This window comes from Artemia franciscana, chromosome 18 (genome assembly GCF_032884065.1).
Source record: "Artemia franciscana chromosome 18, ASM3288406v1, whole genome shotgun sequence".
NCBI lineage: Eukaryota > Metazoa > Arthropoda > Branchiopoda > Anostraca > Artemiidae > Artemia > Artemia franciscana.
Window position 1 is genome coordinate 8,060,270 of NC_088880.1, and position 15,154 is coordinate 8,075,423.

Below are 15,154 nucleotides of genomic sequence, written 5' to 3' on the forward strand. Positions count from 1 at the left end.
AAGACATTTATAAGCGTTTTCCAAGATTTCCGATTTCACCCTCCAACTCCCCCCAATGTCAAAAGATCTGATCGGAATTTGAAATAAAACTCTGAGACATGAGTCCCTTCTAAATATCAAATTTCATTAAGATTCGGTCACCCGTTCTTAAGTTAAAAATACCTCAATTTTTCTGATTTTTCCAAATTAACAGCCCCCACCTCCCTCAAAGAGAACGGATCCGTACCAATTATGTCAATCTCGTATCTATAACTTGTGCTTATTCTTCCCATCAAGTTTCATCCCGATCTCTCCACTTTAAGGGTTTTCACAGATTTCCGGTTTCCAAGATTTCTGTTTGCCCTTCCAACCCTCTGTGCCCCCGGATCCGATTCAAACTGAAAATGGAGCATCTGAGACATAAAATTCTTCTATATATCAAGTTTCATTAAGATCCGATCACTCATTCGCAAGATACCTCGATTTTCACGTTTTCCAAGAATTTTTGTTTCCCCCTCCAGGTCCCTTCAATGTCACCAGATCTAGTCGGGATTTTAAGGGATAGTTCTAAAGCACAAGACCCTTCTAGATATTAAATTTCATTAAGATCTGATCTCCAGTTCGTAAGTTACAAATACCTCATTTTTTCTAATTTTTCCAAATTACTCCCCCCCCCCCAACTCCACCAAAGACAGCGGATCCGGTCTGGTTATGTCAGTCACCTATCTTGGACTTGTGATAATTTTCCACCACGTTTCTTCCTGATCTCTCCGCTTTAAGTATTTTCCAAAATTTCCATCCCCCCCCCCCCTGATGACACTGGATCCGGTTGGGATTTAAAATAAGAGATCTGAGTTTTGAGGTCCTTCTAAATATGAAATTTCATTAAGATACGATCACTCTTTCGTGTATCAAAAATACCTCATTTTTTCTAATTTCTTAGAACTACCCCCCCCCCAACACCCCGAAAGAGAGCAGATCCGTTCCGGCTATGTCAATCCCGTATCTAGGACTTCATCCCGATCCCTCCACTCAAAGCGTTTTCCAAGAATTTAGGTCCCCCCAAACTCCCCTCAATGTCACCGGATCCGGTCGGGATTTAAAAAAAAAGCTCTGAGACACGATATCTTTCCAAAAATCAAATTTCATTAAGATCCGATCACTCCTTCGTAAGTTAAAAATACCTCATTTTTTCTATTTTTCCAGAATTATCCCCCCCCCCCCAAACTCCTTCAAAGAGACCATATCCGCTCCGGTTATGTCAATCACGTGTCTAGGACTTGTGCCTGTCTTTCCCACCAAGTTTCATCCCGATCCCTCCATTCTAAGCGTTTTCAAAATTTTAGGTCTCCCCCCGACCCCCCTTCACCGGATCCGGTCGGGATTTAAAATAAGAGCTCTGAGACACGATATCCTTCTAAACATCAAATTTCATTAAGATCCGATCAGTCCTTCGTAAGTTAAAAATACCACATTTTTTTTATTTTTCAGAATTAACCCTCCTCGCCCAACTCCCCCAAAGAGAGCGAATCCGTTCCGGTTATTTCGATCACGTATCTAGGACTTATGATTATTTTTACCACCACGTTTCATCCCGATCCCTCAACTCTAACCGTTTTCCAAGATTTTACGCCCCCCCCCAACTCCCCTCCATGTCATCAGATCCGTTCGCGATTTAAAAGAAGAGCTCTGAGACACGATATCTTCCCAAAAATCAAATTTCATTAAGATCCGATCACTCCTTGGTAAGTTAAAATACCTCATTTTTTCTGATTTTCCAGAATTAACCCCCCCCCCCCAAACTCCTTCAAAGAGAACGAATCCGCTCCAGTTATGTCAATCACGTGTCTAGGACTTATGCTTATCTTTCCCACCAAGTTTCATCTCAATCCCTCAACTCTAAGCGTTTTCCAAGATTTTAGGTTCCTCCCTCAATTCCCCCCAATGTCACCGGATCCAGTCAAGATTAAAATAAGAGCTCTGAGACACGATATTCTTCCAAACTTCAAATATCATTAAGATCCGATCACTCCTTCGTAAGTTAAAAATACCTCATTTTTTCTAATTTTCAGAATTACCCCCCCCCCCAAACTCCCCCAAACAGAGCATATCCGTTCGGGTTATGTCAATCACGTATCTAGGACTTCTGCTTATTTTTTCCACCAAGTTTCATCCCGATCCCTCCATTCTAAGCGTTTTCCAAGATTTTAGGTCCCCCCCCAATTTCAGCGGATCTGATCGGGATTTAAAATAAGTGTTCTGAGGCACGATATCCTTTCAAACATAAAATTTCATTAAGATCCCATCACCCGTTCGTAAGTTAAAAATACTTCATTTTTTCTATTTCTTCCGAATTAACCGACCCCCCACGCCCCACCTCAGATGGTCAAATCGCGAAAACGACAATTTCTAATTTAATCTAGTCCGGTCCCTCATAGGCCTACCAAATTCCATCGTCCTAGCTTACCTGGAAGTGCCTAAAGTAGCAAAACCAGACAGACAGACCGACAGAATTTGCGATTGCTATATGTCACTTGGTTAATACCAAGTGCCATAAAAACAGGTTTTAATTTCAACAGAGCAGTAAAAACAGAAAAAACAAAACTACACTTTAATTAAAAATATTTTGAATGTTGTGACCTCACGTCCGAAAACCTTTCTCAACGAAAAAAAAGGGAAAAAATAAAACAAGAAAGAAAAAAGAAGAAAAAAAATGTTTTTAAAACATAAAGCACACAAAAAACGACAACTAAACACACGAAGAAAAAGAATAAAAATAATAAATAAAAATAACTCACATTATAAACAAACTTCCAGCACTGACATTACAACATAAGAAAAAAACCAAAGCGAATGTCTATAGTGAAACCACGGGTCACTCTCCTCTCAACAATCAGTGTATATTAGTGTATAATCAGTGTGTATTATACACTGATTGTTGAGAGAAGAGTGACATATGGTTTCACCGCAGACATTCACTTTTCTTAAGTTTTTTAAGTTTTCTTAAGTTTTTTTTTTCTTAAGGTTTTTTTCTTAAGTTTGTAACATCAAGGCTGGAAGTTTATTTATAATGTGAGTTGTTCTTATTTATTGAAGATAAAAAAAAAAAGCTTTTTTAACTGTAAGTAAGGAGCGACATTAAAACTTAAAACGAACAGAAATTACTTCGTATATGAAAGGGGCTGTTCCCTCCTCAACACCCCGCTCTTTACGCTACACTTTGACTCTTTCTCTCATCCCTACTTTTTAAAACAGTAAAAAAAACTTTAGCGTAAAGAGCGGGGCGTTAAAGGGGAACAGCCCCTTTCATATACGGAGAAATTTCTGTTCGTTTTAAGTTGTAATGTCGCTCTTTACTTTCAGTTAAAGAAAGTCGTTTTTTATTTAATTCCTGAACGTTTTTCAGTTAATGCATGTTTTGATTTTGGCTCTCCGCACATAAATAATTAAAACAAAATTTTCATTTTAATTTTTATTTGCCTAAATGGCTTTTTCTTAGTTTTTATCGGACGATTTTGAGGAAAAAAGGGGTGGGAGAGGAGGCCTAGTTGCCCTCCAATTTTTTGGTTTCTTAAAAAGGCAACTAGAACTTTTAATTTTTTACGAACGATTTTATTAGTAAAAAATATACGTAACTTACGAATTAACTTACGTAACGAACTTCTATATTCGTATATTTTTTAACGTATACAAGGAGGTTTGCCTCCTCCTTAATACCTGGCTCTTTACATTAAAGCTTAAATTTTTTCCCATTCTTTGAGAACGACCCCTGAATCACAAAGGCCGTAGAATAAATAGTTGAAATTACTAAAAATACTTTAGCGCAAAGAGCGAAGTGTTTAGGAGGAGATGAACCTTCATATGCATACTAATTTCTGTTCGTTTTAAGTTTTAATGCTGCTCCTTACTTTAAGTTGAAAAAGCTTTTCATATTTATTTTTTCATTGTCTTTTTGTTTTAAATAATGCTAGGAAATCCTGCGCCCCCCGTCATGGACATTCTCTTCCCCCATGACAAATCCCTCCATGGAAAGATCCTCCCACATAACCACTTCCACTCAACCCCCCTCCCCCAACCAAAAAAATCCCCCTGAGAAAGTCTGTACACTTCCCAATGACCATTACTATACGTAAACACTGGTCAAAGTTTGTAACTTGCAGCCCCTCTCCTGGGGACTGTGAGACAGTAAGTCGTCCCCAAAGACATAGTAATTTGGTTTTTCGACTATGCTGAACAAAATAGCTATCTAAAAATTTTGATTTGTTGACTTTGGGGAAAAAATTAGCGTGGGAGGCGGCCTAGATGCCCTCCAATTTTTTTGGTCACTTAAAAAGGGCACAAGAACTTTTAATTTCCGTTAGAATAAGAGCTTCTAACTTCTGCTGTATGATTCTCTGATTCGCTAAGTGTGATGGTATGATTTTCATTAGGATTCACTGACCTTTAGGGGGAGTTTCCCCCTATTTTCCAAAATAAGGCAAATTCTCTCAGGCTCATAACTTTTAATGGGTAAGACTAAATTTGATGAAACTTGTATATTAAAATCAGCATAAAAATCCAATTCTTTTGATGTATCTATTGGTATCAAAAATCCGTTTTTTACAGCTTTGTTTACTATTGAGCCAGGTCGCTCCTTACTACAGTTCGTTACCACGAACTGTTTGATTGTTGTTATTTTTTTTTCTTCTTCTTCATGGGTTTATGTGTCGTGTTTTTCATTGTTCTTTTTTGTGCGTGTTGTGTTTCAAAAACGTTTTTTTTTTCTTTTCTTTTTCTTTCTTTTCCTTTTGTTTCTGTTAGGAAAGGCTAGCCGACATACGGCCGAAATATTCAGAATATTTTTTTCATTAAAGTGCAGTTTTGTTTCGATTTTTTGTTCACTGCTTTGTTGAAATTAAAACCCACTTTCTCTTGCTTAATTTTTCGCAAATGTATAAGCGGTGTGGTCTAGTAAACTATTTACTTTTTGGATGTTCTCCACTGTCTATTGTATGAACAATCTGATTTTGATTAAAAATTAAATAAGAAAAACTAGTTTTTTAAACTGAAAGTAAGGAGCGACATTGAAACTTAAAACGAAAAGAAATTACTTAGTATATGAAATGAGTTGTCCCCTCCGCAATCCCTCGCTCTTTACGCTAAAATTTTTAATTGTTTTAAATAGTACAATTGTGGCAAAGAGTCAAACTTTAGCGTAAAGAGCGAGGGATTGTGGAAGGGACAATTCATTTCATATACGGAGTAATTTCTGTTCGTTTTAAGTTTCAATGTCGCTCCTTACTTTCAGTTTAAAAAACTAGTTTTTCTTTTTTTTAATTTCTGAACGTTTTTGAATTAATGCACGTTTGACTTTGGCTCTCCGCACATAAATTATTAAAATGAAATTTGCATACTAATTCTTTTTTTTGGCTAAATGGCTTTCTCTTAGTTTTGATCAGACGATTTTGAGAAATAAGAGGTGGGGAAGGAGGCCTAGTTTCCCTCCAATTTTTCGGCTACTTAAAAAGGCAACTAGAACTTTTAATTTTTAACGAACGTTTTTGTTAGTAAAAAATATACGTAACTTAAGAAATAACTTACGTAACAAACTTTTATATTCTTATATTTTTATTATGTATATGAGGGGGTTTGTCCCCTCGTCAATACCTCGCTCTTCAGAAAGGCCATAAAAAGGTCATAGAATAAATAGTTGAAATTACTAAAAATACTTTAGTATAAAGAGCGAGATATTTATCTCCTCCTAAATACCTCGCTCTTTATGCTAAAGTATTTTCAGAACCCCTCATATGCGTAATAATATCTGTTCGTTTTAAGTTTTAATGTTACTCCTTACTTTCAATTGAAAAACTTTTTCCTGTTTATTTTTTCATTGTTTTTCTTATAGTAGTGCTAGAAAATCCTGCGCCCTTTTCATTGAATTTCTCTTCCCCCATGACATATTTCTCCAAGGAAATATCCTCCCAAATAGCCCTCTCCTCTCAACCCCACCCCAAAACCAAAAATCCCCCTAAAAACGTATGTACACTTCCCAATAACCATTACTGTACGTAAACAATGGTCAAAGTTTGTAACTTGCAGCCCGTCCCCCAGGGACTGTGGGGGAGTAAGTCATTCCCAAAGACATAGTTTTACGGTTTTCGACTATGTGGAGCAAAATGGCTATCTCAAAATGTTGATCCGTTGACTTTGGGAAAAAAATGAGCGTGGGAGGGGGCCTAGGTGCCCTCCAATTTTTTTTGTCACTTAAAAAGGGCACTAGAACTTTTCATTTCCGTTAGAATGAGCCCTCTTGCGACATTCTAGGACCACTTGGTCGATACGATGACCCCTGGAGAAGAAAAAAAAAAAACACGCACCCGTGATCTGTCTTCTGGCAAAAAATATGAAATTCCACATTTTTGTAAATAGGAGCTTGAAATTTTTTTTATAGGATTCTCTGATACGCTGAATGCGATGGTGTGATTTTCGTTAAGATTCTATGACTTTAAGGGGATGTTTCCCCCTTATTTTCCAAAATAAGGCAAATTTTCTCAGGCTCGTAACTTTTGATGACAAAGACTAAATTTGATGAAATTTATATATTTAAAATAAGCATAAAAATCCGATTCTTTTGATGTATCTTTCAGCATCAAAATTTCATTTTTTAGAGTTTTGTTTACTATTGCGCCGGGTCGCTCCTTACTACAGTTCGTTACCATGAACTGTTTGATATACAAAAGTTGCTATGGGTGGGTAAGGCGGTGAGAGCTTGCACCCGTTAGACATTTCTTTTTCCATTTAGTTTATTAACTTGAATATCCTTACAGGACAATATCACTTACAGAAGCACTTAACAAAGCCTCGTAAGGGTATTCAAGGAAGGTGCATCCAGTGGCGGTTATGGCCTCTTTTGCACATGGGAAAAAATCTGGATTAATCATTATTAACTTAACTTAAGCATTATTATCCAATAGCGGTTCTGGCCTCTCTTGCGCCTGGGAAAATATATGTATTAATCACTATTAACTTAATCTAATCATTATTATCAAGTGGCGGTTCTGGCCTCTCTTGCGCATGGGACAAAATCAGCATTAATCATTATTAACTGAATTTAAGCATTATTATCCAGTGGCGGTTCTGGCCTTTCTTGCGCCAGGGACAATATTATTAACTTAATTTATTTACTTAAATTAAATAATATTAACTTAAATAATTATTATCCAGTGGCGGTTAGGGCCTCTCTTACATGAGACAAAATCTAGATTAAATAAATCTAGATAAATCTAGATAGATTAAATAAATCTTAAATAAATCTAGATACATGAGACAAAATCTAGATTAATTACTATTAACTTAATTTAAGCATTGTTATTCAGTGGTGGTTCTGGCCTCTCTTGCACCTGGGACAATATCTGGATTAATCAATATTATCTTAATCTAATCATTATTATCCAGTGGCGGTTCGGGCCTCTCTTGTACACGAGACAAAATCTGGATTAATCATTATCAACTTAATTTAAGCATCATTATCCAGTAACGGTTCTGGCCTCTCTTGTGCCTGGAACAATATCTGGATGAATCTTTATTAACTTAATTTTAGCATTATTATCAATTGGCGGTTCTGGCCTTTCTTGCACCTGGGACAATATCTGGATTAATCAGGATCAACTTAATTTAAGCATCATTATCCAGTAACGGTTCTGGCCTCTCTTGTGCCTGGGACAATATCTGGATGAATCTTTATTAGCTTAATTTTAGCATTATTATCAATTGGCGGTTCTGGCCTTTCTTGCACCTGGGACAATATCTGGATTAATCAGTATCAACTTAATTTAAGCATCATTATCCAGTAACGGTTCTGGCCTCTCTTGTGCCTGGGACAATATCTGGATGAATCTTTATTAGCTTAATTTTAGCATTATTATCAATTGGCGGTTCTGGTCTCTCTTGTGCATGGGAAAAAATTTGAATTCTTCATTATTAACTTAATTTAATCATTATTATCCAGTGGTGGTTCTTGCCTCTCTTGCACCTAAGACAATGTGTGGATTAATCATTATTAACTTAATCTGATCATTATTTTCCAGTGGTGGTTCTGGCCTCTCTTGCACCCAGGACAAAATCTGGATTAATCATTAATACCTTAATTCAATCATTACTATCCAGTGGTGGTTCTGGCCGTTCTTGCGCCTGGTACAAAATCTGGATTAATCATTATTAACTCAATTTAATCATTATTATCCAGTGGCAGTTCTGGCCTCTCTTGCACCTAGGACAAAATCTGGATTGATCATTATTAAGTTACTTTAATCATTATTACTATTCAATAATTCTTTAATTTGTTTTTCTTTAATTAATCAATTAATAGTTTATTAGTTACTTTCATTTATTAATTGTGTCTTCTACTTTGTTTTGATAAAAATTAAATATATAAAAATACTTAATAGCTATAATCATTAGATTATTCATTTAAAAATTGGTACCCTAAAACTTCTGTATCCATAGCAAGTGCCCTCTCCCCCCCCCCTAAAAACCAATAGCGGGTGCACCGAAAGTCGGACAGAACCTAAAGGGAAACGCTTAATGTATATATAACAAATCTTATTACTGCTTTGTTCCTCTTCTAGCTTACTGTTTAATGCAGTACATTACCGTTTCCTGTTGCATTTGAACTCTGTTCCATGACTCCCGAAATTGATGATTGGGGCACTAAGAGAGGGTTAAGATCCACAAAAACTTTTCCAATAGCATCATGGGCAGAATAGGTGTCATGATCCATAATTCTAATCTGAAGTGGCTCATCTTGAAGCTCTTCATCATCAGCCTGAAAAAGCACCATAAATATGACCATTGTGAGTAATTAAGGACATTCTTAAATGGTTTGATCCTTAAAAAGGCAGCACAAAAAGAGGAGATATCACGGGCATATTGTTCAGCAGTAAAAATAGGGCTTCCTTGGCTCTCCCCCCCCCCCATGCTTTTTCATTCATTGGTATATTTGCCTATGATGTACCCTGTATGCTAATCAGGCTATTCTTTGAACATAAGCTAAAATGGAAACCTAAGCAGCCCAAACTTAACTAGTCATTATTTGTTTTCTCGTTTGGAATTTTAGGACAGCAAAAGGAACAAAAACTTAAATCCCACCAGATTGGTTCTCCTGGATGAAATCTTGAGCTAATAAAAAAAAAACAAAGCTAAACTACACCTGAATGCTTCATCTTTCGAAATTTTAAGTCAGTAAAAATGGAAAAAAATTTAAAACCTGATGATTGATTTTCCTTAATGAAACCCTAAGCTACAAGCCAGCAGAGAGAAGAAAGAGTTGCACTTGATTGGTTCTTGTATTTGAAATTTTAAGCCAGTAAAAAGGATCAAAATTCAAATTCCTATCAGACTTTTTCTCATGAAGCCAGACAAAAAGAACAGAAAGTTAAATTACACCTGACTACTTCTTCTTTTGAGATTTCAAGCCAGTAAAAATTTATATCCCAACTGATTTTTTGTCAGAAAAAAAAGAACAGAAAGTTAAATTATCCTTGACTGGTTGTTTTTTGAAACTTTACACGAGTAAAAAAAAATTACAAAATGAAATTGTAACTGATTGGTTCTACTGAATGAAACCTTAAGTCACAAGCCAGTAAAAAGAATGAATTGTTTGTTTCTCATTCTATGGCTTGGAGGACCCAAACACAATGGGTTAGGGTTCTTGCCTCAAAGGTCAATTGCCTTTAAGGAAAGAGTTCTGGAATCACAGTATTTTTAAAGTACTCTGTTTCTCTGTGTTGATACCCAACAAAAGGTTACCATCAACTCATTTGTTTATTTGCGATCTTAATCTTCTTGGTTTATTCTCTTTCCGGCTCGTTTGTTTCATTATCTCGAAATCTGTCTTACATTGCATATGCTGATGACATTATCCTTCTAAGCCAGTCCAAGTCTAGTCTTGTTTCTAATTTTAATATTTTAATTAATTGTTTAAAAGGTTTAGGCCTTACTATCAGTTTTGAAAAATGTCAATTTTTTGTTGTAAATTGTTTAGATGATAATGTCAGGGCGACTCTCGATTGCGGCAATGGTGTTGTTTTTCAGTCGTTGCCAATAGTCACTTATTTGGGATTACCTTATGCTGCTTTGAAAACAGATTTCAAACCAGTCCTGGTTCAGCATGTTCAGATGAAACTACGCAAGGCATTTGGTCTTTTAATTCGTTTTCGGGGTCTTTACCGTCGGGACGTCCTTGGTCGTATGTATAGCGCTGTTGCTCTGCCTCACGTATTGTTCCCGTCCATCCTCTTCCGAAATTTCAGACCTTCTGATCTTTCGCCTATTAAAATTTCTTATTTTAAATTTTGTAAATTTTTATTTGGTTTCTCCCTTTCTTTTAGTAACACTGAGATTGTTTTAAAGCTTAATGTGAAGGATCCTGTAGTCTGTATAAAGAAAAAATATAAAACATTCGAAGATAAGGCGAAAATTAACCTTTTAGGCCACAATTTATTTCCGTTTTTTAGTAACAGTTCCGGCTCTTCATGATTTATAGGCTAATCTATTTAGCAAGTGTTTCTGTATCTTTTTTTTAAGTGTTGGATGAATATTTGATAGGTTTTGATTGTAAGTGTTATCATTTGTTTTTTCTTTTTATTATATTGTAGCGTACTCCTCATTTTTTGAGGGAAATAAAGAAAATAAATAAATAAATAAACCTCATTTCTGTTTAAACCAATTTGAAAGATTGAAAGTAGTGCATTGTTTATGAAAACTTTTGAGTGAGGAGGTGAAAGACCTAATCTTTATATTACTATACAATTAGAATTTCTACAACTTTAATACTTTTATTTTTACACATAAATAAAAACAATACAACATAGAAATGTAATTAAAACGTGTGTGTTTCCATTTTGTTTTTCATATATTAATGCTAGATTTTGATTCTACAGCTATTTCATAATGAAATGGCATCAATTGTTTCCTTCAAAGGTTGCAACAATGAATTGAGGGGTTCTTTTCCTATCCAGGACTTATGCATTGGAATTCTTTGAATAATTAATGAAAAGAAAATCAAACCTGAATTCTTTTAGAAATGATTTAAAGGCTACTTTGCACTCAAATTATTGCTTTAATCTATGCATCTTTTAAAATAACAATTTTAATTTTAGACAAATTTTCCATTCTGGTTTATCCTGGGGAAAGTAAAAACTGATGGGTTTTTTTAACCACTTCTTTGCTTTGAGATACAGGGATTTCCTACTGTTTTGGTGGAAATTTGTTAAAAATAATTATTAAGCATGTGTCTGTTTCCTTTAAGAAAGCCATAATTTAATAAGGATTGGGAATTGCTTTATAACTGTAGGACTATATCTGTTTTTTTAGAAAACGTATTTTGAATTTTTCCTTTTTTTTCAAAACTAAATACTTCTAGTGCTTAGAAAAACTATCAAGAAGCTAAAAGCAGTTTGCTCAACAGAGAACATAAATAATTTTTTAGACAACACTGTCTTTCCCAGGTAAAGGCACCAATAACTTTGACAATGCAAATGTGGAAACTATATCCAAACACTTGGATAAAAAAGAATATTCAATTTAATTATCTTCCTGTTTTTTACTCAAAATGAGCTCCTGGTAATATTTTAGCTATGCAATGGTCAAACTATCATTACTTGATTTTTTTTTGTTAAAAAAAAGTTGTGATCAGCAATAGTGTGTCAAGATACATCTAATCTTCTCTAAAATGTAGTAATATTAGCTTTTCCTTGATAAAATCAAATTAAAATGGCAGCCAATATTATACTGACTAAAATATATTCCAAATGTTGAAAATTCTGGCTGATGTAGTGGAACATCAGGCTGACTAAAAAAGTTCCTTCAGCCATTTTCAAACATAGATATTAAATTCTATCATGAGATTCATTTCTTTTAAGGGTGTATTGTAGTAACCATGTCAAAATTTTCAACAGACAGCAACAGGCTCTGTTGAAATATAGGTGATTGTTGAGACTTCACTGAACATGTAAAACAGATAAGAAATAATTGGTGTCAAAATTGAAAAGTCCTTTGACAAAAACAGTTATCAAATTTACTTTCTCAACAACAAGAGATTTTGATGATTATTATTTAGAATAATAGCTCACAAGAAATAAAAAACATAAAAAGAAGGTATTTATTAAATCATAGTTTTAGTAATGTAATGCTCAGGATTTTTTCATCACCTGGGGAACTATCACTTGGCCTCATACCATGTCCATATTTTTAAGCATTTGACTTATTTGATCACAAAATCCTAATTCATTTACCACTGAATAAATTTGAAGTAGACCCTCTCTAAGTAAATTTTGTATATATTTCCTTTAAAATAGATCCCAAGCTGTAAAATACAAAAATGTTCTCTATGATCCTCTCCTTACTTGGTGTAGAATTCCTTAAGGAAGCTTGTTAGGACCATTCTTATATCTAGTATTGATTAATGAAATTAGTAAGGAAGCATCAATGATTACCCTAAAGGATGATTTAGCCTAAATCCTTAGATTCCTCTAAGCTGTAATTTGAGGTAAGATAATAAGTCACCTTTTGGGACCCCATTTCTGATTCACAAGAAGACTTTGCCACAGAGATGGTTATTTTATATGTATAGGGCTATAAAAGGAATCAATTGAATTTAATTTCTTTATTTGAAGCTTTATATCTTATTTTGTCATCAATTTTGTACTGAAGAGTGTCAACTCAATTGGGCTACACCTAAATGATTGCCTGCTGAGCAACCTAGACAACTCTCTTTGCTGACAATATTGCTATCCTCACAACCTGTAAATCATGGCTTCAAGCACTGCTCTTGAGCATCCAGAAAAAAGCAGAAGATTTTGGACTCAATATCAACCCCAGTAAAGCCAAAGGCATGGCAACTAGCAGTTCACCTATGAACATCAAATGTGGTGAAAACAACATGGAACAAGTAGTCCATTTCAAATATCTTGGCATCAAGGATCCACTGCCAAAGAAGTCATCACCCAAATTGGACAGGCTAGCAGCACCTTCAACAGACTCAAAAAAGTTTGGAGATTGAGTACTTCCTCTCTCCAGCTTAAGCTCTGTCTGTTCAGCAGCAATGCCCTGCCCATCCTCCTTGATGCATCTGAAACATAGCATTTCAATCAAGAACAAAGGAGGAGAATTTGGTAAAATTCTAGTTAATTGACTTCTTGCTATCTCAGAAAGGGTTTAGGTTAGGAAAATGAAACTTTCAAGGATGAATCTACAGACTAAAGTATTTCCCAGGAAGGTATTCTGAAGCAACTACCTCCACTCCTTCTCCCTCTACAGGGCCCTGACCTTTGATGACCATTAAAAATATGTATGTTATAAAAGTGGAACCTTGCAAAATAGATCTTCTGCTTAATTGAAGTACAAAAAAATTGTTTTCAGCATCATAACTTTGCTCAATTCCATTTTATAAGGTTTTAAAGATATGCAAATACATTTCATAAATTTTGAAAAAAAACATTGATGGTCCAAACTTCTACTCGAATAACAGGAATTTCATTTTCAGAACTAAAGGCACAGAAAAAGCAATTAGTAACTGAAAATTAAGGTAAAATGTTGTTTTGTCCACATTTCAATAGGTATAGACCTGTCATCAAGGCAAATTTTGGGTCCCTCTAGAGGGAAAAGGAGTGGAGGTGGGTACTTTCAAATACCTTCACAATACAGCTGGAGTGGGAAGACATCATCATAGCTACAAGTTTTAGAGACAACTGGAGACTCTTCTTGGATGCCCTGGGCGCCTCTGGAGGCACAAAAGGATCTAAGGGTAAGGTAGTTTAAAGGCTAATTTCAAAAAGAAATTAATAAGTTTGCCAAAAATCATGTGATTAGAACAAAGGCTGATAACCAGTGGCTCCACCCTAATTCCAACACTAAAAGGCCTACCTTTGATTTCATTATTATGAGGTATATAGGCTTGCAAAAAAAAAATCATCAAATTAAATTATTAGCCTACCTCAAATTTAAACCATTCTGAATTCCAAAAAGGATTAAGTGACTTTCTAAACACTTCTGTTTTAAATGTAGTTGATCCAAATTTAACTTCCACAAATGCATCAGTCGTATCTCCTGATCTGTCCATTACAGGAAGATTTCTTCCAGCAATGATTTTAACCTTAACTTTCCCAGGCATTTCTTAACAGTGAAAACGGCCTTTTATTCATTTAAAACCTGACTGATTTTGCGCCATCTATCAATGACTCATTTTGACTGGAAAATTTTAAAAACGTTAGGGCTGCTGTCCTTTACTGATGCCGTAACTTTATTCTCAGCATGATAATACGTGACTCAGGATTCTACTGACCCGTCGCAGCACGCTGCAGGGAATAAAATTGACGATCGTGTGTCAATTCTAAATTCATGGTTCAACTTGCCTAAGACCATAGGTAGGTGTCCCTTTCTGCCTCTCATTCCAGGCAATCTAATGGTCCCATATAAACTTTAGATTCTTGGTCAACCTTCCTGAGACTCTAGGCAGGCGTGACGTGCCAAAATATAACAAAAAAATATTGGTCCAATAAGAGAGGCACTCCCGGCGTTCCAATACTCCACACCAACTAGGTGTTCATGTGGCACGAAGCGCCAAACCGACAGCTAGTTTTAAATAATAATAAAATAATTTATTACTTAATAATTAATAATTTTCTAGACAGTATTTCTTAAGCACAGTTTCAAATTTTGAACCGCAAGCTTGAAGCTGGAGCATTACAGAGCTGTTTAAGATATTTCTTTAAAGGAAGTTACAGCATCTACCGACTTTCAAGTTATAAAACATAAATTACAGTTTTAACAAAAAATTGCTTCGTCATATACAAGATAAATATTATTTTACCCATGCTTGATTGGCTCCTATTGCATGGATCTACTAAATATACTTCAAGCAAATATGACATCTTATTCAGATCTCTGCTATATTCAGTACTTTTCCGGGCAAATTGTTTCGTTTTGCTCATGCTTGATTGGCTCCTAATATTACAGCAATTTACTAAATCTACTTCAGGCAAGGATGAAATTTTATTCACATCTCTGCTAATACCTTTCGTGGCAAATAGTTACATTACACAATGTATCACAAGACAAATGAAAAACCGATTGCAGCGATAATGCCTGTAATTAAATATGCTCCACAAAACTTCCCTTCTGTAGACTGCTCCTCAGG

General features: G+C 35.2%; 1 protein-coding gene across 3 annotated transcripts in view; it reads right to left on the reverse strand.

Moving 5' to 3' along the window:
- Positions 1–14,203, reverse strand: part of LOC136038559 (C2 domain-containing protein 5-like) — a 289,931-nt gene extending 275,728 nt beyond the window's left edge. The window contains exons 1-2 of one of the 3 annotated variants that reach the window (XM_065721729.1): positions 13,952–14,201; positions 8,611–8,782 (exon numbers count right to left, since the gene is read on the reverse strand). In XM_065721729.1, the coding sequence (XP_065577801.1) occupies positions 8,611–8,782; positions 13,952–14,128 (349 nt within the window). In that variant the 5' untranslated portion in view covers positions 14,129–14,201. Of the gene's footprint in view, positions 1–8,610; positions 8,783–13,951 lie in introns of all 3 variants that reach the window. The other 2 variants (XM_065721731.1, XM_065721730.1) reach the window with 2 other exon arrangements.
- Positions 14,204–15,154: the final 951 nt, after the last annotated feature.